Source organism: Paroedura picta, chromosome 4 (assembly GCF_049243985.1).
Source record: "Paroedura picta isolate Pp20150507F chromosome 4, Ppicta_v3.0, whole genome shotgun sequence".
In the NCBI taxonomy this organism is placed as follows: Eukaryota; Metazoa; Chordata; class Lepidosauria; order Squamata; family Gekkonidae; genus Paroedura; species Paroedura picta.
Window position 1 is genome coordinate 88,848,959 of NC_135372.1, and position 26,998 is coordinate 88,875,956.

Here is a 26,998-nt window from a genome sequence, read left to right on the forward strand (position 1 = left end):
ATGGCCAGGAAGACAGGGCAGCGGTGTCCTTGGGGCTTGCGGAGCGGGCGGAGAGGCGGCCTGTGGGGTGGGCGAATGCAGGAGCAGCAGGAGCAGCAGCAGAGGGACACAGCGGCAGGTGAAGACGGAGGCATCCCCTGAGGGGGGCGGTCGGGAGGCACTTCGCAGCTCATGGCTGGCCACCAATCCTGGTAGGGTGTTCGCCGTCCCTGGGGCTAGCGGCCCTTACCGTTGTTGCGGAGTCCAGGACAGGAGCGGGCACACTGGCTGCCGTCTTCCTGGCAGGGCCAAAGGGACTGAAGGAGGCCAACGGTCTACATTGGGGGGGAGTGGGCGGGTCAGTAGGCGCTTTGCGCCTCCCGACTGTTTCAAATGCCAGCTGTTTCGTCTTCCGACTGGCCCCTCTGTTGTCAGGGCCAATCGGGTTGTCAGTCCGGGGCCAAGGGGCCAATCGTTGCCCCCTGTTTCCTATCCCAGACTCAGCCCACCCCCCTTAGCCTTACTGAATTATTTATACAGCTCCCTGAGCGGTTTACAGATATGAGACTAACTCAGTTACCCCTCAGCAAATCCTCTGGCCATAGTCCCTGTTGTCTCCCTCCATAAACCAGTTTTTTTTCGTGTGATGGTAGGTAGGAAAATCAGAGAGTGCTCTCTCATTTGGACTTCTAGTTGCTAATTCCTTATACAGCATATTCTTAGCAGTGCTAAAGAAAGGCCAAGTGAGTACATGGAGCGTAATGTAACTGTAAGCTGGTTCTGACAAGATGCTGGAGGCCAGCTTGTGCAAAAAGACTAATCATACAATCACTTGACTCCAGTTAGCCATGTCAAGTGGAAAAAGCAAACCCTTATCTAACAAGCTCGCAAGAATAATCACGTTGCAATTGATGTCATCATCATTTACTACATACAATGATAAACATACTGAGACTGAATGGACTGTTGGGCTAAGAAATGGAAGATCAAGTTTCTGGTTTTGATTGAATACAAACTATATAGGCCACTTAGAGCAATTTATCTAAGCAAGTTTTGATTCTTGCTGCCCATGGGTAATAGGCTAAAAATGGAGTTATTACTGTGCTTGTTATAAAGATTTAGATAATAAAAAACTAAACTTGCTGTATAAATGCTTAGTTTTATTTATTTATTTACGTTATCCCCTGCCTTTCTCACCCACAGCAGCTTTCACTGCTCTCCTTTCTGGCATTTTATCCTAACAGCAGCCCTGTGAGGCACGTTATGATGAAAATGACTGACCTGAGGTCAGTGTGCTTCCATGTCGGAAAAAGGTTTGAGTCTGGGTCTCCCAAATCCTAGTCTAGCACTCTAGGTACTACACCCTACTTGATCTCAATTTAGTAATAATTTAATCAACTCAATAATTTAAATATCTGCTGTATTAGGTTGACAGTAGTCACAGCAGTGCCACTAGATTACCAAAATGCATAACCACCACTGTGAATTCTATAAACCACTCCCAATGCAGCAGTCTCTCAGAGAAAGCTATCACCAGAGGGCAATGGAGAACAGCTGGAGCAAAGAGATACAATGCAGAGGCAACAGTGCAATATTTACCAGGTGTAACAGGACTTATCCCAAGGCCCTGCTGCCCAGAACTGAGTCCTACAGTCATATGCTCATGTTACAGACACTGTTTCCACAATGTGAAATGTGGTGTGTTAATTTGAAGACTCTGCTTTCCTTTGTCTCCCTGGGAGATAATCAGGTGAACGATAATAAAAACACACGTGGGCCATTTACCTTTTCAGCCCCATGAGCTTAGAGGGTTTCAATTACCAGATTCTGGGATTTAGTGCTTAGGGCTTTTTGGTGTGTGTATAAGATTTATTAGGAGGTTTAGTATCAGTGGAGAATTCATGCATTTACTCCCTGGAGCCGGGCTTCCGCTCAGAGCCCCTAAATCATGGCCCTAAAGATGGGCCACTGTCACTTATGGCATTAGCATTGTTAGTGCGCTCAGCAAATGACTAATAGCCATGTGTACACAACGCTCCTGGTCCAGCCCTCCAGAGGGGGAGCATGTTTCCTGCCTTCAGCCTCCAACCCCAACCAGTAGAGGCAGCTGTTCAGTTAAGCATTTTGCTGGGTAGTATCCAGCATCTCCAAAGCCTGCTGCACTGAGAGGCACTGTACAGAACTAGTGCTGATCTGAAATAGCAAGGCTCAACTCACAAACAGTTTTACCTTCCAGAACAGCCACACAAAACCTTGTCTGAATTTTTTTCTTACTCGTTTCCAGCAGAATGAGTTACCTCATTTTTTTCTGTGTGTGTGACAATATGTGGCTAGGGATGTGCATTTCTATATACTTAGGAATGGGCACCATGATCCACTTTCTGCCCAGTCCTGTCATGCATTTTTCCATCTTTGCCAGGCAAGGCACACTATCTATCCTCAGATCACTTGGCCACAGTGATTCATGCAATGGTTACCTCCAGGATTGACTTCTGTAACTCGGTCTACACCTGCCTTCCCTTGGCCTTGACTCAGAAATTGCAGTTGGTACAAAATGCAGCTGCTAGGGTCCTCATAGGCAGGAGTAGTCAACCTGTGGTCATCCAGATGTCAGTGGACTACAATTCCCATGAGCCCCTACCAGCAAATGCTGGCAGGGGCTCATGGGAACTGTAGTCCACGAACATCTGGAGGACCACAGGTTGACTACCCCTGCTTATAGGTACACCATGAAGGACCCATATCCAGCCATTGCTAAGGCAGCTGCATTGGTTGCCAGTTGTGGCCTGAATCAGGTTCAAGACCTCCAAGAAATACCAGGGCTGTGATGTGAAGGCAAGCAGTGCCAAACCACCTCCAAACAACTCTTGCCTTGAAAACTCTACAGGGTCACCATAAGTCAGCTGTGACTTGATGGCACTTTCTACCACCACCAAGGTTAAGACATGTTGAAACGGGAGTGGTTTAAGAATTCACAGGGCCTGTAGCACCACAGACAATTTAAGGATTTGCCGTGTCCTAATACAGTACAATTTCAGTGAGAGCAACCAGACTGGGGGCAGAGCGGCTGCCCACAGTGGAAAGGGGTGTGACTTTGAGTGTCCTTACAGAAGGAAAAGGAGAGAGGAGAGAGGCTACAGCCCTGACTCATGGGAGAAGGCATTTTGTTGGGCCCCTGGAAAAGCAGGGCCCGTAGCACATGCCACATGTGCTATATGGATAAACGAGCCCTATATAGAAAAGTATAAAATTCTGCCCTTGGACTATTTTTTTGACAGTGACATTTCCAAATCTCTCCAAAAGCAATAGGGAAAAAAACACCATCAAGTATCATCATGCAGAAGGAAGTTTGCTGAAGGAATTGTTCCCCTATAGGTTGCAACAAAAAACCCAAGATCTGGGTTGCTTTTTGGGAACTAGCAGTTTCTTCACTACATCCCAGAGGAGACAGGATCTTGGGCTCATTAGAGTGCAAGCAGCCCCCTGCTGTCAATGTGTTTTGTCCTTTTTTGTCCTTTTTTCCCTGGTACAGTTTAACTTTCATTCTTTCTTTTTTAATTAAAACGTCCCCGACTGATTTTACAAGCTGCTGCTTCTTTCCCAGTCTCTCTCTCTCTCATATGCTTGAGTGCTAGTATTAATTATTAGAGCCAATTTACTGTTTATACTCTGATGTTTTAACTAATTACCACTAATGGCAGACACCAGTGGGCAATCAACTTCATTTAGTTCCCACTGCAAACCACTCATTACTAGCAGAGAGAGGGAGAGAAAGCAAAGTGCTCTCTCTCTCACATACACACAAACACACACACACCCCAAAGGCAGGGATGGAAAAACAGATGTTCCTACTCTCATGGGTGGGGGAAGGGGCTGTGACTTAATATCCAATTTCTTCATGCCAACATCCGGGGGGGAAATTTCAAAATCAGGTGGACAGAAGAGCTCCCAATGAGTGTCTATGGCTGGCTTATTGTGTTTATATTAATACAATTATAGCAACCACAGGATAGAGCTACATCCCATTGTAGAGAGTAAGCTCAGAAGCTACAAAAGGCCAAAAGTGGGCATAACTTGAATTGTGTTCCCCCTTCAAAATGACATTTTTAAACCTAAAAAAATTCTTCAGGAGGCTGTATTTTTGAGTGGAGGACAAGCAGGGAGAAGGATTACCAAACTCTTTCTCCTCCACATACATTTTGGCTCAAAATTTGCCTCCCATGCTTCCTTATATTCTCATGGGGAGTAATAGGTAGCTCTCTATCCATTACTCAATAAGGAGAGAAGCAAGTTGAAGTTATTTTGAGCAGAAGGCTTCAAGAAGGGAAGGTTTCAGCTGCTCTCCCTTTCTCTGGAAAACATACCTGTTCATTCAATGTTTGGCTGGTGGTAAAGAAATGTCTCTGCACATGCTCAAAACGCTTTCTTCTATATTATTATTTTACATCCTCAAATACTGATCCCTGTGATTCTAAACTTCAGACCCTGGGAACTCTGGCTCAAATTAAGCCCTGTGCTTAGAAGCATTTTGTTAAAAAAAATGCTTCCTTAGACATGGCCAGCCTTGATTTTAACTAATAATGGTCTTATTGCAAAACATATGAAAGATTTATTGCAGAAATAGCTGAGTATTTGAATATATTCCTTTGGAATCACATCCTAAGGGTTTGCAGGGGGAAAAGTCATGATAGTTGGTGTGCAATGGGTTTGTTGGCATGGCAGCAAATAAGGTGATAGTCACAAATATCACTCTGTATTTACATTGTTAACCTGAAACATCATCCTTTTCCCAGTCTTTTTGGGAACGGTGCAGCCCAAGAGCCTTATCAAGTAGTCCAGATAAGAATGTGTGTGTTATCCAAGGTTCCAGCCACTTTAGCACCATTTCCCTCTTACAATTGCCATTTTCTCCACTGGACTGCCAGAGGTCTTTTTTCAGGGTTTGTGAAACCAGTAATTGCTAGATTGTTATAAAATTATGACAGTATAATGCTCAGTTGATACATTCTACTAGTTCCTCTGAATTCTGAGCTTTCATTTCAAAACAAAACCAACTAGCCCTCTAGTAGTGGTGCAAAATGGCAGCCCCAGGGCAACAAAAGGTGTGGGGAAGTAGTCACAGATGCAATGAAAATGCAGAAGCAGCCTATGTGACTATTGTGCAATTAAGTAACTGTGGTTATCCAGATGCCACCTGCAGCTCCACTCCAATCAATGAAGCGCTGAGCAAAAGCACGGAAAGAGTCTGAGCTTCCCAAGAGCAGTTTTACATCTCTTTATCACTTCCACATATAACACTAGATAAGTCTACAGGCTTTAGGTGGACTGTGTGGAGGAAAGGAACCGCTGTGGGGTTAACTGCCTCATGGGAAGATACATTATAACCACACACACATCTGCAGGGTAATTGATGTCAGCTTTTGCAGTGCAAAGGCTTAATCTGTCCCCCCAGACCCATCGGCCCTGATGCTGCAGATCCGGCACAGCTGGTTTTATGGACTGTCACCCCGCGACCTTTACAAATCCCATCATTCCAATCAATATGGCTCATTAGCGTTAGGTAAATGTATGGGGCGGGCTAGGAGAAAAAGTTCTAGGCAATGGGACTTCCCTGTTGCCTTTCTGCCTTGACACTTTTCGGCCAGCGATCAAGAATGGTTATTAAAGCCAAACATGAACTGGCCATATTTAAAGGGCCTGGCCATTAGTCTGCCAAAGCTGTTTAAGCCATTGCTCCCTCTCTTTAGGAAACAAAGCCATATAATAATTTTTTTCCACTATGTCAGATACCTGAAACTATATCAAAGTCTGCTGAGGAAGGGAAATATGAGGCAGGATTCAGCACCATATATCCGACACATGGGGATTACTTTACCCAACAGCAGGATAACCTGAGGTAGCAAGTCAGACTGGCAAGGCCCAACATATATAAAAGAAGTGGAATAAATCATAAACTGCCAGATAGTTTATAGATCACTGGATGGAGAATCACTTTGCTATCCCTGATCTTTGCTATACTCTGATTTGACCTGCGATAAGATCTTTAGCAGGCATTTGTCCAGAGGGGACAGAAGCATTTCTATGTCTCAATACAGATACGCCTGGCTTACTCAAGTGTGGACTTACTTATGCCCATTTCACTACCCAGAATCACTTGTAGCTAATAATTATTTGATTGATTGATTGATTGATTGATTGACTGATTGACTGATTGATTGACTGATTGATTGATTTATCCCCGCCACTCCTGGAAGCCAGTCTGGCTCATGGAGGTTTACAACAAAAGAATAATATGCAATCTGTTATAATAAAATACAATAAGACCTCTCAACAATAATAACCAGGATGGTGGGAAACAGTCAAAAAACCCACCCCCTCCCCACTCCATCGCCAGTAGCCACCGTCATCCTTGGGAGAGAGACTATGCCCAGTTATTAGGCAGTGTCACCTGCAGGGAATATATAGGGAGGGGGTTAATCTTCCTGATCTGGCCTCAACCATAGACCTGGTGGAAGAGCTCCATCTTACAGGTCCTGTGGAATAGCGATCCCCAACCTGTGGGCTGCGGACCACGTGTGGTCCTTCGACTAATTGGAGGTGGGCCCCGAAGGATGCCTTCTCCCCCCCCTTGGCCCTTTACTTCATCCCCCCCCAGCCCTTTACAACACACTTCACTGTTGTGGCGTGTCTGTATCTTATTTTGACGGGATGTTTAAACATTACCATAGCGATCAGAGAGCGCTAGGGCAGTGGTTGATAGAGGAGTAAACTACCCCCCCCACCGGGCCTCTGTAAAAGGCATTGAGTGGTCCCCGGCGTTGAGTGGTCCCCGGTGATAAAAAGGTTGGGGACCACTGCTGTGGAACAATGACAACTCCATCAGGGCCCTCAGCTCTTCTGGGAGCTCATCCCACCAGGTCGGGGCCAGGACCAAAAAGACCTGGCCCTGGTTAAGGCCAGTCAAACCTCCCAGGGGCCAGGGACCACCAGGAGATTCATACCCGCACATCGAAGAGCCCTGGGGGGGGGGCATAAGGAGATAAGAGGTCCTCCAGATAAGCAGGGGCCAGGCCAAGGATAGCCTTAAAGGGAAGAACCAATACCTTGAACCTGATTGGGGAGCAAATTGGTAACCAATGCAGCTGCCTCAACATAGGCTGGACATGGGCCCTCCAAGATGATCTCATGAGGGCCCTAGCAGCCACATTTTGCACCAACTGTAATTTCCAGGTCAGAGACAGGGGAAGGCCCACATAGAGAATGAGGTTCTGTTTCTTCCCTCCTGTATAGATGTCTTCCCAGTCAAATGTATACTTGTGTAGCCATTGCAAGCAACCTTATGGCCGGATCCTTAAGCTGTGTCATGCATGTCAATCAAACACAAGTGTCTCTGCGACTGGGGATTTGGGTCGAAGATTACAGGGTACACCCAAAAAAACCCACAAAAAATAAACACTAAACAATTCCCTGTGCCAGGAAATCTTATGATCTCCCCATATACACTGGTGCAGCTGGACCTAGCTAAACAAATTTTTTAATAGCTCTGTATTTGCAGCATAAAATGAGAAATGCAACCCTTCCTGACCTTTGACCCCTCCTGATAGGGAAATACAGCAAGTTGTGGAATAATACTGACTACTCTGGGCTGAGCCCAGGAGTACATTTTTTTAAATAATCTCGTTACTAGTTCAGTTTCAGGAAATATTAAAACTGGGATCTGATCTCATAATGATCACTATTTCAAAATTTATCTTCCTCTTGAGTGCACTGAAGTGAGTTTCTCCTAGGTATCAACTAAGTGGCATCGCTAAACATCTATGAGCCATTGAGCCACTGAAATTACCCCATAATTCTGACTTGTGTTGGGTATTTCAGAAACATTCTAGGACAACACTTGATAGATTTAGTTATTTTGATGCAATCTGTACACTTGGCTATTTTCTGCATTCACTTTGTAGATCTTTTTAAAAATGAAAAATAACATTTTCAGGGAGGGGGCACTGAGGTGCCTACTCATTCTGGCCACTCCATGCAAAAATGGCTTGAGCTCATATTTTCTTGCTTATTGGCATTTAAATTAGAAAAAAGTTTGAGCCTAGTAGCACTTTTAAAACCAACAATATTTTATTTGTGTGCACGCACGCTTCTAGCTGTATGTCTTAGCTCTGAACTTAATATTTAGCCGATGATTTATAAGAAATTCAAGATACCTTTGTGTAGAGCTTTCTAAACCTGAGCAATATCTACTTTTAAAATTATTATCAGCATATCCAGGACTGAGATTTAAGTCAGCTCAAAAAGGTCATTTTTCAGATATACAAGAATATTAAACTAGGTTATTCTCATACTTATAAAGGATGCAGTTTAGATGCTCTTTACCTCCAGTGCTAGCTGTTTCTTGCTCTCTACCATCTTGTTTCTGTGGATGTTGTCCAGGGCTCTCAAACTGTTGACAAGCGTGGATCACTACGGTGGCAGCAAAACCATTTAAAGTGCTAAGCTGCCCTGGGCTTTAGTGTGATGGCTGTACAGTGAGGGGCTCTTAGCATAACACCTGCCACGAGGCAGAGACAAGGGAAAATGAATAAATCCAGCAGCCAGCCAATTTTGCTCTGGCTGACATACTTCCCCTCCTGGAATTAGATGAACAGCTCCCCAGGCACCTTGCCCCACAAGATCACCAGCCACCTTCCTTCCTTCATAAACACAGACTGTGCTAGTTTAGGACAGAAACAAACACTACACAGGTCTCTGGTTCTAGGAGTACAAGCTTAAACTGGTGTTTCAAAGGAGTGTTCAAGCAGAATGTGAATAAGTGCTGGAGAGTTAAATTTGAATGTGTTTTGGAAAAAGTAATATAATTAAATTGTCCTAGGTCTGCTGTTATTCAGCATTTTTATTAATGGCTTGGATAAAGAAGAGAAGCATACTTCTCCCAGTTGCCGATGAAACAAAGCTGGAAAAAACTGTGAATACTTCAGGAGGAAATATTAAAATTCAGAACATGCTTGACAAATTGGAGTATTGGACATAATAAAATTACCCCCCCCCAAAGACAGCACTGACCAAAAACCCCAAACAAGAAACAGCAGAATAGCTAAAATGTAACAATACATGGAGAAATACTCTATTTTTAATGCACGATAAAAAACTCTATTTTAACACACGTAGTCGATATTGACACAAAAGGAAGGGCTGCAATATGACAAATAGTTCGGCCTTTGGTTACCTGAAAGTGTGTCTCTTCCCCTATGTCATTTCCCCTACTAAGATCATCCAAAGATCTCCTGCTGCAATAATCTCCTCTATCTAAGTCTTGCAGGTGAGTTTCAATGCAGTCTTAAATAGAAGTTCTACTCTGCTAAACTTGTTTAATTAAATCATCTTAGAAAGATATAAGAAATTTTGATTAAAGCCATGAAGGTCTAAAAGTAAAATCCAAAAAATCAGGAGCACAGCAAGCCCTGGATCATATTAGGGAAAGTGTATGTGTATGAAGTACACTATGTAGTCTTGGGGGTTATTCTGATAGCAAAACCTGAATAGGAGACATGATTCAATGATACTGCTTCTGAATTCTCTGCCATTTACACCCTGGATATTCAGAATAGTTAACCAATTTTGTGCATCCCTGGCACTTCCCGCTAAAAGAATTAGGTATGAAGTAATGGGAAAGCTTCTGCTCTGGAGAGAGCTGCTAGAGAGAATAACAATATTGCCCTTGATAGACCAATGGTCTGACTCGGTGCAAAATAGCTTCATGTGCACACTTGTTAGGGCAGGGCATCCCAATGACCGTTTATGCACTGGAGGTTTCATGCTGGGCTGCAGGCTGGAGTTTTAGTCATGGCAGGATGCCCCGCCTCTTCCTGCACCCACATGGGGGAGCATTTGGCCTGGTGCACCTCATCTGTCCCCGATTTGTGTTCTTGCATGGAAGCTGGGACAGTGAAGTTCCCAGTGCATAAACGGTCAATGTGGTGCCAAGTGAGCTTTCCAGGAAGCAGGCCAGGCCTTTGTGAAACAGGTCTCGTGATTGGCTGCTCTTATTTAAATGAAATAGTGTTCCATGGATGAAACTGCAGCAGCCATGGAGTATCAGGAGGAATACTAAGCATGGTTCTATTTTCCCTTCAGGTGTTCCTTTCTTTTTCCTTTTTAAATTTCCTTTAAAAGATTTAGTTTTTATACCCCACTTTTCACTACCCAAAGGAGTCCCAAAGCGGCTTACAACATGCTTTCCCTTCCTCCCTCAACAACAGTCACCCTGTGAGGTAGGTGGGGCTGAGAGATCTCTGAAATTAATGCTCTGTGAGAACAGTTCTATCAGGACTGTGACTAGCCCAAAGTCACCCAGCAGGCTGCATGTGGAGGAGTTGGAAACCGCCACTCTTAACCACTACACCAAGCTGGCTCTTGTCTTTCTTCCTTACTCTTCCAGATTTCTCCTTCATTTCATTTTATTCCCATTCTGCAGTTATTTTTCAAAATGACAAGATAGGTATTGTGTTTGGCTCTACCTCCTATAGCAGCCATTTTGGGGTAATGTTTCCCTCCACCTCTTAAAATATCAAAGGTGTCCACAGGCTAAAATTGGTTGGGGACCCCAAATTAGGGGAAAGGCCATGTCAGTAGATCCTCACAGTCATTGGCTGAAGCTCCAATGGATTACAGCTCCAACTATTCATAAATATTCCTGGGAATTTAACAAAACTGAAATCCTCTCCCCCCAAAGAGGAACAAGCCAGAGAAAGATAGCAACTGACTAACAACTTAAATGGTTCTGCAGGGCTTGCAAGACAGAACTGTTCCATCAGACCTCTGGGTTTGTGGTCTGAAGATTGTTGGAATAGGCAATGTCTGGTGTACAAAGAGAAGAAGAGAAGAAGAGCCTGAAGGGGGCAGCATGAAGTTTATTAGATAGGATAGTGAGGTCAGGACCTTTCTCTCCTGTTAAGTCTTACTTCTTGGTGTAAACTGCACGGAGCTTTTATTCCAATCCCAGGTCGATTCAGTCCCTGCCGTCTACACAAAATGCGATTTCCATTTTGATTTTGGGCGATTTAAATTTTCCTTCTGCAGCAAGAAGGACTGATCCGGAGTGACCCTACCTTTATTGTGTGATATCTTAGAGTGCTTTTAAACCCCAATATTTTAAGATTCGGATTGAGAAAGCAGGCTGAACCTCCGTGGTAGAGACGCCCTGATTGGCCAAAGGTGGCCATGTGACAAGCTTGCCTTAAAGGAGACGCCCCTAATTTCTCTCAACTTCTGTCATGGATTTTTTCTCCCTCCTCTGCCTTCTTCGACCTTCTCTCCCCCCCTTCAAGAAAAGAAAGAGGTATGGCTCCCCCCCTTCTGAACTACCCTAATCACGTGCAGAACACTTTATGTTTCAGTGGGGAGGGGGGGAAAGAGGAAGACCCGAGTTCAAATCAATCTGAATTCAACAGGATTGACAATGGAATAAACAAATTAAGTGCAGACTCTGCCCTTGTCTGTCTTCAGATTGCTACTCTCAGGGCAATTTCCTGCTTCTTCTCGGAAGCTTCTCTCTCATTCTCTCTCTGCTAGTCAGTCATGTAGTCAGACTATCTGTATCTCTCCTCTGCACTCTCAAGTATGATCATTCCTTAAATAAATCCTTTTTTCCTAATCTTAAAATACAGTGTGTGTATATCAATTATTTACTCTGCTAACAAAGATATAAAACCTACTGGCCTCCCCACCTGAATCCACTCAATTAAACCTCACATAAATCACATTTATGACCCCCTTTTCCATCCCTTTGAATGGGAGATAGACATTGAGTTGCAGCCAGCACAGTGTAGTAGTTAAGAATAGAGGTTTCTAATCTGGTGAGCTAGATTTGATTCCCTGCTCCTACAAATGCAGCCAGCTGGGCAACCTTAGGCTCATCACAGTCCTGATAGTACCGTTTTCACAGAGCAGTCCTGTCAGGGCTTTCTCAGCTCCACTTACCCCACAAGTTGTCTGTTGTGGAGAGGAAGGTAAGGTAAGCTGCTCTGAGACTCCTTCAGGCAATGAAAAATGAGGTTTAAAACCCAACTCTTCTTATCAAGATTGGGGCTACTGTTTAAGTAATATTAAATTGAATTTAAAATTTTATATTACTTAATTTAATATTTTATGTAATAAGAATCATTTATTTCATCTATTACTATATTCTAATCTTCTGCAAGCCACCCTGAGCCTATAGGGAAAGGCAGCCTAAAATACAAAAATAAATAAACTAACTCACCCGAAGCGGAGAAGGCAGCTCCCCTATTCCAGGGAATAAGTCACTTCTCCATTTAGATTCTACCACTGTTCCTGTTGGACCACAAACAGTTCCCACTTCACTAAAGAGGCATTTTAAGACTCTTTCAGTATGCAAAGGAGTGGGGGAGCGACTAAACCAGAATTGTTCCGCAAGTCATGCATCTCTTCACCATCTAGCTGCCCCAGGCCTTACTTGCTTTGAGGTTCATAGAAAGTTATAATAGGACAAAAACTCAGATCGAGATTTCTGTGTGTGCAAAAATTTAAACCAATGTACCATAACTTGCTTGCCTTCTTCCTCCCACAGCAGATCAAAATGCCCCCTGAAATCTTGTTCCTAGGGGACAGCCCCCCCCCCCGGAAAAGGATTTGGGGCTGCCATTGGATGGGGCATGTGCTGCAGATGGAAATAATTTCTTCCAAATAGATGTTAGTCTTGATCCAAACCAATGTCTATGCATTGTTTTCTTTATTTTTGGGCCACTATAGGAGAAAGCATGTCAGACCTCTCCCTGTCCACACTACAATCCTGTTCATGGCGTACTGTTTGCATTTCCCCTTTGATGCCTCAAGAAAAGTTCTGTTGGGTACAAAGAAAACACACAGTACCTCACAGAGTCCTCACCTTGCTACCAAGATTCAGGAGGGGAGGATTAGGCTAACAGTATTATAGACCTGATCCAGAATTCATGCAGGCCAAATATTGCCCTGCAATTCCTTAAAGATCAACATGAAAGTTTATACCTTAAATAAAACTACACTACCTTGGTCGTAAAGGTGTCACTGGACTCACACTTTGTTCTGCTGCTTCAGTGCAACACGGCTACCTACCTGAATCTATCATCAGGATGAAAAGAAGTAGCGGGTGTTCTTTTGTAATTACCCAACTGTGCTTTTTTCTCTTACATCCCTAAGCCTGGACTCACATAAATCCTGCCTTCTGTAGTCAGCAGGGATAGTGTGGTGAATAAAAGACAGCTACCCAAACAACTCAGGAAATACAGTCTCATATCAAATATTCTTTTTAAGGGTGCAAGCTAAAGTGAACAAATCCCATAGAGATGGCAACCACTCTTCCTTCTTCTTTATCACAGTAATATATGATCAGTTGAGGAAACGCAAATTATCTAGGCCAGGGGATGCTACTGAACAATCAGGGATTTGTGTGTGGGCAGAGAAAGATAGCTCTGTGCTGCATGGGGCATCTGGGGTGAGTCCAGTGTTGGTACGACAGTGTCAGCTGCAATGGGGTGACAGAAGCAGCGAGTGCAGGGCTAACCTCCCACCTCAGCCCGAGCACAGCATGTCACTGTTTTATTTATGAAACTCAATGCAGCCTATTTCTTTGTATTTGCTGGTTTCTGCTCTGCTGACCTGCCTCGTGCTCCTGTGCTCATGCCATCTGTCAGCACCAGCAGCCCAATCAATCCCAGGGCTCTGAAGCCTTGCTCCCCAGAGCAGAGGGCGCACAAAATGTGGCATGCCATCACTCTCTTTCTCACACGACCCAAGCAAATCCCGTCGGGGGGGGGGGTGGGAGTCAGCTAGGAATGGCACCCTAAGAGCCCTAAGCTCTAGCTTCAAGGCCAAGGGGTTAGGCTCAGATCAGACACGCAGCAAGGGTCAGGAAAAACAGTTGCATAATCACAGGCTGGTAGTCAGGTCTGAGCAGCAAACTGAGTAAGAACCAGGAACAGATGGTATACCTGACAGGCATCACACCCCCAAAGTTAGACAGCACACAGTGGAAGCTCAGGGACAGCTATCTGATCAAGAACACTCAACTGTGGCAAGATCAGTAAGAAGCACTGAGTGTGCCATAACAGGAGCCCTTGGTCTCTGGGATAATAATGAAAGTCATACAGTTTTGAAAATCCATACTTGAAATAGCCTTGGTGGGTGGGTGGGTAGGTGGGTGGGGACAAGTCTGTTGTTAAAATATTTCTTTGATTGGATGGTAACCATGACCCATCATCAGTTTGAGGTGGCAACCCCACTTCTCTGAATATGTAAACGTTCTCTAGAATTCTGCCCACTGTCCTTCTTTCTGTCCACAGAGCTCCAACCACTACCGGGAGTCAAAAAGTGTCACTGAATCAGCTCCATGGTAGCCTCTGGCTCCTTCCTGCCTCTGATATCCCGATCCAATAACTGGAACATCTGCTTCATCTCTTCAATCAATACTCACTTCTTAATAGTCTTGACTATCCACAAAAAACCAGTGACATTAAATGTTAATTATATCTATTTGGATTCGAAAAAATTTTATGACTTCAGTTAATTATACCCAGAGTCATAAAAAGGTTTCAGAGGAAAAGAGACTGCTGCCTTTCTAGGCCAAAAGGCAAGCAATACAAAAAAACTCTCCCTTGGCAGACATCTTATAGTGGTTTTAAGGACACATTCAAATCTTCAGGGACTTCTCTGGTTCGATATGATAAAACAGATAACAAAAATGCAATGCCTGCAAAAGCCCCCACAGTGCAATACACAGGGGAGACAAATGTAAATGATACACTCAGGCCTATCTGTGACACAGCAGACAGATGCTGCATGACTAGTCTTTCCTCACCTGGCACCATCCGTATCTGCACTCTGATCATTGCTGTCCCACACAGCAGTGGGTAGAACTACACATTGTAAGAACTTCTCCTTGCTTACTATTAATGTCCAGTACAACCCAACAAAAAAAATTAATACCATGTCCTAGCTTTTTCTGACATCACTAGATTTTTGGGGAGAGTCGGTAAATATGCAGCACAAGTAGTAAAGTTATGCACAATGATACCAGCAAGTGGACAGGAAGCAGGAATAAACACACATTGAGCAGCAGCAACTCCATGTCCCTTGTAAAATCTAGTTGTGTTCATCATGGATTCATTCTGTATTGCTTTTGCCAACATTGGGTTGTTGGTAACCCTGGCACAACATCTTGTGCTTCTTCTGCATGCACTTGTTGCAACACTAAGGCACATTACTTAAGATGTTGCCTCTCGGGAATGAACTTTATAGGAGCCATAACAGCTGTTAGAAACATTCCATGGGTTTTTATGTTTTAAAAACCACGGGGATCACTGAAATCATGGCTGAATATCAGAAACCAGATATTCTGTAAAGTCAAATAGCAGAAATTTGGCTACAGAATAAAAAGATAACCTGGTGTCATTTACTTAAGGCACAATCTTTATTTTAAAGGTCTGCTAACTATTACGCCAGAATACTGTGGCCACACAGCACGAAAGTATCTTTCACAACAAAACAGCCTGCCCTGAAGACCTTCACACACCACGTGCCAAAGGTCACACCGATTCACCAAGAGGGGAAGCCTGATTTTAAGGCTCAATATGTGTTCAATTCCTTGTGTGAAGTATCGGGTGTATACGTAATGGCTAATGCATCTGTGGTTGCTGGAGAAATAAGCCTGTCATTGCTTAATTCTAAGGCATGGCATGATACAACTGTAAATTTAATATTCATTTATTTATTTTATTACATTTATATACTGCCCTCCCCTGAGGTAGACTGCCTTTCAACAGAAGACTTCAGAGTGATTGCTGGGGGAAAAACCTGCATAGGGCGATCTCTATGCCCTCCTCCCCCCTTCGCATCTTCCCAGCCCTAGCCAGTGGGAGCTTTCTGTCTCACTGTAGGACTGGGCCTGGAGTTGCTTGCTGTTAGGGCAGCAGCAGGTAGCTATGTCAGGGCAAGGCTTGCCCTAAAGCCTCTAATTTACTGCTTTCCTCTTACCATAAAACTGAAAGGGGAAGGTGCCGCCTTTAATCGCTGCCTCCGGGGCCCCTCCTGGAACCACACAGCAACTGAGCAAAGGCTACAAGTTAATGCGCCTTCCGACACCTCTGCCTGATTCATGGGCCTGGCCTTGAGCAATAAACCGCTCAACCTCCTCAGCTGGGCAGCAGGATTTATAGCCTGCAGCGGCTGGCACTCACATACAAAGACATGCACACCAAAGACATGCACACCACAAACACATTACAACGACACTGCAGAATATGCTCCACCTTCATACACGGGCACGACTATGAACTTTGGAAGAAACGCATAAAGACATTGAATACAGAGAGATACATACATATATTAATTCAGATTCCAAAACTGAACACATGGATATACACATACAAAAATACACACTACTACAGGGAGCAACATACAATCATATGAAGAAATGCATAAATGTGTAAGAACAATCAGGAATGTAGAGGTGAATGTGCAAATATATACAAATATGAACTGTGGTGTAGTGGTGAGTGTTTTAGACTAAGATACAGAAGGCCCAGGTCTGAACCTCTATTTTACCATGGGAGTTTGCTGGGTGACCTTGGGTAAGTTGATTTGGGTCCCAACAGAGGAGAAAAGCTGGGCATAAATATTGAAATGAAATAATACAATCTATGTACATACACCATTATCTATCTCTCTACATACATGCATACATACATTTAAGGCATAATCCAGCTACTGTTCATACATGCCATTCTATGGATCCCTGCCACCAGCCACAAGAACAACAATCAAGACACAAAAAATATGAAACATGGCTGTCATTTCCTGATTTTCATCCACTGGCTGCACAGACCCACAGACTCTAACATTACAACCAAAGACAAATCTGATGGCCTCTTTCTTTCCAGCCATTGACACCATCTCTTCCATTTGGATTGCAATAAACTTCTGTTGGTTGTATCCCCTTTCTTTATGGCAGGCAGAAACAAATCATGGCAGCAAGTGCTATCATGGGAACTCTGTCTGTTGGGGGGTCATGAAAAAAGCATGGGGCACTAACAGACATGGTCACTCTGATCCTTACACAGTTACACATTTGCACAAGAGACACATATATGCTCAACTGGAAAAAAACATCTCACTGTTCTCTCATATCAAAGCCTTGATACATTTTGGCTGTGCACAGGCAGTGATTCCAACCAGCACCCAGAAAACATTAGGCTAGGTAGTATCACAACAGAGCTACAGGACTCTGCCTTGTGTGCAAGAAAAACATACCTGGCAGGAACTGGCTAGACTTCTCCCTAAAAGCTTTTACTATCCCAGAGCTTACTACCTGACCCACAATGAACCCATCACTCATAGTTCCTGCTTATTCTGAACCTTGACAGCCAGATGGACTCCAAAATGCACCATTAAACACATCCACTGAAATATCTTGTAGGATTATGGCATTTTGAGGGAGCAGGTGCTGACATGGGAATTCCAGTTACGAAACTGTTAACACTACTAGTGACATAAAATTTCTGGTTAAAGATTATTTCTAGCTGTTGATTTCACTGTTCCAAACAAAATATACTGTAGTAACTGTCATTTTAAATGCTTAGACATACATCTGAGATTTATTATGAACTAAATAATAAAATGTATAAATTATTTAGTTGCAGAAGTATACCTACAAAGTCTTGCAAACAAAGGTTGGCTGTAGTTTAGTGTGTGGAATTGCCTGAAGATGCTGATCTCTAAATGGGGAAATGCAGGATGTTTCAGTGGCTTTCCCTTCAACCACATACAAATATTCCAACTGTTTGCTAGTTAATTTGTTGCTTGTAATCCAAAACTATGCTTAGAATTACAACTCTAGAACAGGAATTTAAAATTTGCATTTAACATTTTTAGTCAGAAGAAGAACTAGTACAGAAAGTATCATGTTAGGCCTCAGAATTCAAATAGATTGAGTTCCTTGCAGTCAGAAGTCAGTGTTCAACACCTGCTCTTCACAAAAGTTCCATTTTCCTCTGGATGTGGGGCCATCTGTCCTACACACAATTCCTGCAGGATGATTCGAGAAAACAGTTGTGCCCAATTGGCATTTATGATATCCAAATAATTTCATTTTTAATAGAAGAATGTTGAGGATTTAGCACAGAAATCTGTACAGGGTGCTGTGATACTGCAATGGCTTTTGGACTGCAATGGCCTGTGGTACTTTCTCTTGTACTCTAACAGCTCATTGTGTGACTGCAGGGATTGGCCAGGGACTTGTGAATCTCAGTTCTCTATATGCTTGCTCAGGTACAACTAGGATCTAGTACAGTATGACTGAGAAAATTAACTCCCTCCCCAAAAGTGCTCTTATGCTTTTTGTGTTTAATAACATATTCTTTCCTTTATACCCCTAACCCGACTGTGCTTCTTTTCCATCCAATGAACACATCTTATTTTTTGTTCATACCAAACAAGAGAGGGAAATATCCTTATCTTGGAAAGCAGAGTTCAGGAAAAAGCTACTGGTCTTTTGGACTCCGCAAGCCCTGCTCAGTAGCCTTGCTTGTCATCTAGAATTTATCAGCCCAACACAGATCTGCCACAATGTGCCCTATAACTAGTGCATAAACAAACTTCAGAATGATAAATGACTTGCTTTGAAGCCATAAAGTTATTAGCTGGTGGCTGTTAGCTACTGCGGCACTCAGGACACAGTTGTTCCATTAACCCCTGATTACCCAACCCCGTGCTCATAAATCCATCAAACCTGGGACAGGTTTGGTGCCTAGAGGAGAAAGGGAACCCCCCATATATCCTGGCATGCTGATAGGCAGGTCCAAGACCATTGCCATCACTGGATGTTTATCTATGCACTTTGTACCAAAGAAAAAGCATTGGCACAAAGTCAAGGCTGAGCAAACGTTCTGGATTTTAGTTTTCCAGACACACTCCTTGCCTTCCACTTAGGAATTATAAGACTTAGCATTTATATGGCACTTTAAAGTGTTCAAAGGACATACATTTCATTCGTAGGACAGCCTTGTAAGCATTGCAGATGGATGCTGTATCTCTCTGGGAAGGAGTGCAAAATGGAGAGCAAGGGAGTTGTGAAAGCACAGTTGCCAGTTAAAAGGCTCTTGTGACTCTTGAAAGACCTGACACCAGACCTTATGTGTAAAAGAATGGATCCTCTGGCCACGGGAACAATCACATTTTCCCAAGAGATAAAATTCTGCAGTTTTGAGTCTTGAGAAAATGTGATGCCCCTGAAATGGATGCACTTCCAGATTTAATGAGTTTCATTGAGGAAGAAGCTGCACCTCAGCAGTATAAACAGACTGCTTGTTTATGCTTAAGTTCTCATAATACAGTTTTGATAATGTAAACTCTGTAATTCATGTGAATTAAATGTTTTTCCTGGTATTTGACTATTTCTCCTTGCCCTGTACAACATGTGCATGAACAGCAAAGAGTCATAATTCAGGCTCTTTTGATTATATCGGCTGCAGTAGATAAATGGGAATGATTAACAGCATTTGAAAGCAAAAAAAATTTGTACAGTATGTTGCAAAGAGACAACAGAGACACTGAACAGGTGACATGATAGTCTGTGTTTCATCAAATTCCACTACTGAGTATCCAGTGTCTATGGCAGCCCATCACTTGAAAGCCTGAGAGGGTTTTCAACAAAGGAAACCAGTCCTGTGAACGATACTGCTGCCTCACCTGTTCTGTACCTCATTTTCTGGAACCAATGCAGTAATAATTCACTATGCCAAATATCTAGTGCATACAGTTACAAAACAAAAATATTCACATGTACTGTATGCCATAATAATAATTAGAAGCAAACAGCAGCAGAGCATTAGCTACCGCCAACTTTTCAGACCCATCAACAGCTCCTGAGTCTATATTCCCCCCTTTTTGCTGCTGAAGCAATAAAAAAGGAAAAACCAACATCCAAATGATCTTGTTTATGGTGGCTAAATAAGCTGCATGTGCTTAATCCGTTAGAGTTTAATGAATTTATGACTTGCTTTGGAATTTGACAAGGGCCATAAAAGAGTAATTAACATTTATCAGTGTGTTTGCTACGCCTGCACACGCCCTCCTCCCCTTGGCCCCTCTCACAGCAGAGTCGGGCACCGTGGGGGGATATAAAAGTGATCAATTAATTTTTAATAATCTCAGGGAAAGATTGTAGAGTTGCAGTATGAACTCTGGAAGTGTCAATAAATGTGCCAAAGGTCGGCTTCTCTACTTCTCCTTGTGCTTTCCAGTAAGGGTTGTGGTCGGGGAGGGGGAATCAGAACACTGCCAGGGGAAACAGGTTGTGATCCAGCCATCCAGATCTCCCAGGCAGCTTACTGCTTTGTCAAGGAGATGCCCTAGCATTCCAAGTTAAACCTTGGAGGGGGAAAAACAACTCTCAAAGGTGTTCAGAAACTGCCAAAGGTATCCAAAATGATGAGCGATAAAGACATAGAGGGCCCTAGGTCCACTGGCTTGCAAATACATTGTGTGGCTGAAGGGGAACACAAACACAATTTACATCCAAAAGGGTTGCTTCTGCATGGATGTTTTGCTCTGCCTTGGCTTTCAAAATGGAGTAGTTATTTATCTCCCAAAACGTCCACCATTTGCCCACTCTCCAGAGATCCCAAATTTGCTTTGATAGTTCCCAAAGGTACTTTGATAGGATTTAAAAAAAAATCATAATCAAAGGGGGTTGGCAAACTGCATGGACAGGAATGTGCAGATTTTTTAACCTTCTGCCTACATCTTCGCCATTTTGCTGACACCATCACTTTTTAGCACCCCTCCCCCCACATCACTGGAGTGCTTTTTGCTGTATCTTTAGGTCCAGCAGAAACTGGTATGAGGCAGACAAACAGTAATGAAGGCACAACTGAAGAAAGTATATAGAATCCTCCCAGGTGGACTCTGTTGCCACTGCAAATAACTCTGCATTAGTCGTGGCAATGACAGTATGATGGGGCATCATCATCATGTGATAGCATACTGCCAGTATGCAGAGGTCTATATACAATCACAGATTCTAAGACATGCATAACTCTAAGGGTCTGTTTGCATTCCACACTGCACCCATAAGCACACCATAATATGAAACATTTGGAGGAGTCTGAGCATCTTCCATTTGCCTTGAATCTAAACTCTCCAAATATTATATGCTTCATAACGCAGGCATATTTAAATCAAGCATCTTTGACACCTAAGATATGCTTACATCTACATCTAGTTGAGACTAGAGCCAGGTCAGTTGGGCAGAATTGCTGGGTTATAGGGTGGGGTCGGGTTGTAATTGCTGCTGTGTTTTATTGATCTTGATGTGATTTTATGATTATGTACACCGCTGCGAGCCGGCTAGTCCGCGAGCAGTGGATAAGAAATCCAATAATAAATAATAAAATAAAATATAGGAGTCTTCATAATACTACTCGATTAGCATAACTTAATCTGGTTACAAAATGCGGAGTTTGTTGCACTCAGAAAAAATTTCCACAATGAAAGCTGGTGGCAGAGGACAGAGAAAGATGAGCAATGCCAGGCTGAAGTAAAAAGCAGGTAACAGACTTAGAAAAAGGGACTGGTTGTGTTATTCTAAATCTTCATCAGACATTAACAATTAACAATGAATGCACTTTCAAACTTTCCTCTGAACTTGGAGGGTGGAGTTTAAATGAAAACTGAGGTTCTCAGCAAGTCAATATTCTAAAGAAGGATTCAAATCCTACACTGCTTAGTGACCACAATACACAAGATGCATAATCATGAATTCAGATCACTGCAAAGCAGCTGCACATCTATATACTATTAGTCTCCTGTCTGCAGATGTCTAAATCTGTGGATTGGCATCACACAGAGACTAAACAGATCTTCTGGCACACTTGGGGCACTCCCCAATTGCCTGGGAGCCCCACTGGACATGGAAGCAGCCAGCAGTCTCTTCTGGCTCACTTGGAGCCACTCCAAGCAAGCCGCAGAAACCTGCCAGCCGGGCAGCCCAGAGCTCCATGGTGGGCTCAGCCACAGTGTGGGGGGAAATGGGATTCCCCCCAGAAATCTCATGGGCCTCCTCATCTCCTCTAATATTCCTCAATGGTCACTGTAATACCAAGGATATTTATTGGTCTCTCTGGACCCAGCAGTTTCATTATCAGCCTATACACAGGTATTTACTGCACTGGGCAGCCTGACCCTAGCGTGCAGTTGGGTCGACTATATATCTTTCATCATCCTCAGAACAATACTTCTGCAGTAATTAATATCTTCCTTTAAAACAAAAGAAACAAAATTGTTGTTGTGAACTGTTTGTCAAGAAAATCCCTGATTTGTTCCAGCTGTGGTTGGAACAAGAAGGCTTAGTAAGTTGGAGCAATAAAAGCCATGGGGAAAGGACTCCTGTGCTGTGTTCTCAGCCAAATACAACACGGTGGTGTTTAAAAAAAATAATTTTGACAATGTCCTCTTTTCCTGAAACATTTGGTAATATTAACATGACTGCTATCCCCAAATGTTTGATCTACCAAAGTAAGAGGAGTTCTATCTCTCTCCCCCCTCCCAAACTACCCCACAATGGTAATAAAAGGTTAAGACACTTACAGAGAGGAAAAGTTAACGCCATGCGCTGGCTGGCCCCCGCAGACACCGGCGGCCCTCCTTGGCTGTCGCTTCTATCTGGCAATCAATTGACAAGAAATTGAGATTATGAAATATGACAATGAGCATCACAAAGGATGGCGATCAATCAATTGACTCCTACAACTGAGCAAATGACATTTGACAGCAGAGATTTCCCATCCTCAGCAAGTGCCCTGAGATTAAGCACCCAAACTGCTGCTCAAGAACTGGGATCTTACAAAGCACAAAAGGAACATTTGTGAAGAAATTGCATCTCTTATACATCCCCCAACATCCCAAAGGAAATTATCCATTGAAAAATTGGCTTGAAGATTAGAAGGCCTTTTGAAAATACGTCCAACTCTTGTATATGTGACATTGAGGAAGCCCTACTGAACAATTATATCGAGGCACCTCTTTGGGATAGGGAAATTCATTTCAGACACAAATAGCCTGAGAGAGGAAATCTACCCCCAGTGCACACAGGCCATGTGTCCCAGCTATATAATGGCCTTTTTACACTTTAGATATAACCACCTTTTAACTCCAGAAACCTGGTTCACGTGCTGTTTTTCTATGCTCTTCATATTGACTGAATTTTCTCCCTGAAAAGTTCTTCTGTATGGCTTATTATTCTATGCCCAAACATTAAATATATTATTTTATGCCCAAACAATATATATACACAGACCATGCGAGAATAGGGGCAACATGGGCAAGCACGAAGTAATTTGAGTCCAGTGGCATCTTTAAAACAAAGTTTTATTCTAGGTATAAGCTTTCATGTACACATACATTTCTTCAGATACATTAAAATGGAAGTTACCAGTCCATACGTATGAGTAGAGTGAATTAGCAGCAAATTAGCATACAATATAATTAAGACGTTTAACAGAAACAAGGATCACACTAGAATAACAAGCTTAATATAAACCACAGTATGCTGAAAGTCTTCTTTTATAACTGCAGAGATAGCTCAGAAATATGTAAATGTGTAAATTCTGCCAATATGTTTGGCAGAAGGTTCTGAAATGAAAGGGGGCCTAAGGTAAGACTCCTAGTAGACACAGATCAGTGCCTTGCACAATGATCAGTCTTGTGGCTTCTTTTCCCCGTCCTTTACCCACTCTCCTGATCTTCATATCTGTCATGATTTCAGAGAGACAGACAAGAATTTAGAAACAGAATAAGTTAGGAATGCAAACATATGCAGGTCCAAATGGCATACTACCAATGTGTCCACACACGGCCATACTAAGGTCAGATTTGCTTATTCAGGAGAAAGTGGTGGGAATGAAAGGGCAGAGAGTTGAGATTCTGGAATGAACTGTATGACTTCAGACTACAGAAAAGAAAGAAAGAAAGAAAGAAAGAAAGAAAGAAAGAAAGAAAGAAAGAAAGAAAGAAAGAAAGAAAGAAAGAAAGAAAGAAAGAAAGAAAGAAAGAAAGAAAGAAAGAAAGAAGTTACCATTTGGAATTTTGGGAATATTCTGCCATGTTATGTACTTCTTACAACTAGGAAACCAGCACAACAATTAGGGAGGGGTGCTTTCTCCCTGGTGTGCTGGTTTTCTGTTTCCATGCATTTAAAAAAATGCAAAGGAAAAATCAAGATGAAATACACCATCTACAGTCTGAAGTGTTACAGTCCATTCTACAACCCCAGGGCTCTGCTACTACCACCTTGTTCTCATGCATGGGTGAACCATTCCTAATGTAAAATGGAAGATTTTATTTTGATCTTTCATAATCTGTTCTAGTTGTGAAAGCAAATATCAATTAATTTGTAAGTAACCTCTTGCAAAGATTCACCTACGTAATTAATTTGTAGAACAGTTTACTTGCAGACAAAGCTGGTATTGTCTACTAGTTCAGCTCATGTAAAGATCACTTGTCAACAGCAATAGGAAACTTGCTTTTGTAGCACTTCATATAGGGGAAGAAGGCCAATCAAAACAAAACCATCAAAACACAACCAAATTTAGAGAAGATTCAAAAATGGCAGGGAGACTGACAAGTCTGAATAGCTGACCATTCAAAATAGCAAACATTGGAGAATTCTGTGCTGAGAGCTTGACAGCAAAGGGCCAGTTTGCACTCTCTTTCTGTGGAAGAATCTAAGAAATAGGCACATGCCCAGAGATATGAAAAAGTCAGAATGATGCCAAAGATTATGTGGAGTTTGCAGCATCTCAGTTTTCTAACCTAGATGGTCACAGAACTGCAAACCATCAAGGCTCTAATCAAGGTCATCTACTCCTACAGGTAACCGGGAAATCCTAGGATCCACCCACGAGAAGTTATATGTGTGGCTTGAGAGATCCTGTGTCTGTATTGCTTGTTGCATAACAGAGGCCCTCCTACTTCCTGTTCCTTGGAACCGTTAAAACCTCACAAACCACCAGGTCCCAGTTGGCATATGAAAACTGTTTCCTGCAGGTGGTCCAATGACCATGAATTACACCTTGTCAGAGCTCTGGCCATGAACAGATGGAACAAACCCAAGCTGAAGGCAGGCCTCTCTAACAGCCCTGGTCAGATGTATCTCCCTCATTCCTGGGGTCTACAACCTGACCAGTGAGGGGTTAAACGGGTGTTAATCAGACATTTTTCAGGAAGCTTTGAAAACTCATCCAAATATTATAAAAAATGTCTTTAATCATCTAATAGCCCAAACAGGGTGGGTGATGGATGAGCCGATCTCCTCTGCCTGAACAGATGAGCCTGGGGATGTGGTCTTACAAGGCAGGAGGGAGGGGGGACAATGCCACTTTTCCTCCATCCCTCCCTCCTCGCTTGGAGCAGTTAGAAATATGAGGTCACCCAGCAAGAGATGATAACACATTAAGGGCTCTTGAGAGATTAGCCTGTCAGCCTCGTTAGGAACAGGCGATTGGGGGCTGACTGCATAATTAGAGGCTGGAGAAGCCGTAATTCACAGCAGCTTAGACAGCGCAAAGGGGCCACATCTGCAACAGTTATCTGCTTTGAAAAGTCACCTCAGAAGAAGCATAGCATGCACTTCCACACTGTGGCCTGGAAGTCAGAGAAGTCCTCCTCAGAAGGTACACTTTATGTACAACATTGTACTTTAGACCTGAAGCTAGCCTTATAAATATAAGTTACCAAAAGGAAAATGAGGCATGGAACAGGGAGGGTACATACAACTGTCCAAACAATAGGTAGTCAAGGAATAGTCAGGGCTCATCAGTTTCCAATCCAGAAATACCTAAGGCCTACTATAAGATTTTGCTGGAAGTCTAGAAATAACCCAGTGGGTCTGGGCTATTTCTGACGCAGGGTTCTTTATCTACGTGGAGGGCCATTCTGGGAGGGGTGGTTTGACATAACTATATATGGTCATATCTCCCAATAAATATTTAACAAATTTTAACAATATATAAAAAATTAACTAACTACAGCCCATTCAGGAAACACTTCCAGGGCTGTCAAGAAACCCTAGGGTTTCACAAAACACTGGTTGAGAAAGCCGTCTTAGGAACAGTCCTGATCATGGCCTCCTATGTGCTGCCACATTCATACCCTGGTATTGGGATGAAAAGCAACTTGGATGTAAATATGTGAAACAGACACACAGTGCTTAGATTACTTCTATGACTAGCATTATTTCTATGACTTGGATTACTGCTATGTCTAGCATTACTTCTCCAACTATTAATGGCAGAGTTTCATTACTGAACAAAATAAAACAAAACTGTACAGTAAAACTGCTCAAATGTGTACATGGGGACAGTTCATCTCTTGATTCCATAGTAGAAGATACATAACTGGCTACAGGTACTTTCATAGCATTGGAAATAGCTCTCTGTGTGATGTCTCCTGACTTTAGACACTAAACAGGAACTCTCTTTACCATAGAGTTAGTGAGCTAGATATGAAAACTGACCACTCACTTTCTGATCTCACTAACCTGTCCCTAGAGGGTAATTTCCAGTTTCCTGAGTATTCTCTCTCTTTCTCTTCTGTCCCTCAAGCTTAAAACATCATGGATGCAGAGATGCCTCAAGCATCTCTCTCCATACAGCTATTTATATTAGAATAGGAATCTTCTCTTTACCTCTAAGTATGTAGAATTACGCTCACTAATAAATAGTTACTATATTAGTTAAGTACACCCTTGATGAATGTCCTTTTCTTTGTTCATTGTTTTCTTACAGCATACACTTGGCACGCTGCGCTTACCAGCCATACCAGGCACTCTGCTAACTTTCAGGATATAAAGACACAAGTCAACCAATATTTAATATCCTTCGCATGGATCCACCTGATAATTTTTGAACCTCATTATCTAATTTCTATGTGCAAAAAAAGCAACTTATTCTGCAGCCAAACTAGAGTGCTA

General features: G+C 42.8%; 1 protein-coding gene across 8 annotated transcripts in view; it reads right to left on the reverse strand.

Annotated features, from left to right (window-relative positions):
* Positions 1–26,998, reverse strand: part of RNF220 (ring finger protein 220) — a 350,539-nt gene that overhangs the window by 187,524 nt on the left and 136,017 nt on the right. For 5 of the 8 annotated variants that reach the window (XM_077334013.1, XM_077334012.1, XM_077334009.1 and 2 more), the window contains one exon: positions 22,618–22,692. The exons of 2 other annotated variants lie outside the window; for them this stretch is intronic. In XM_077334013.1, coding sequence (XP_077190128.1) covers positions 22,618–22,692 — 75 coding nt within the window. The remainder of the gene's footprint in view (positions 1–22,617; positions 22,693–26,998) is intronic. One more of the 8 variants, XM_077334015.1, reaches the window with a different exon arrangement.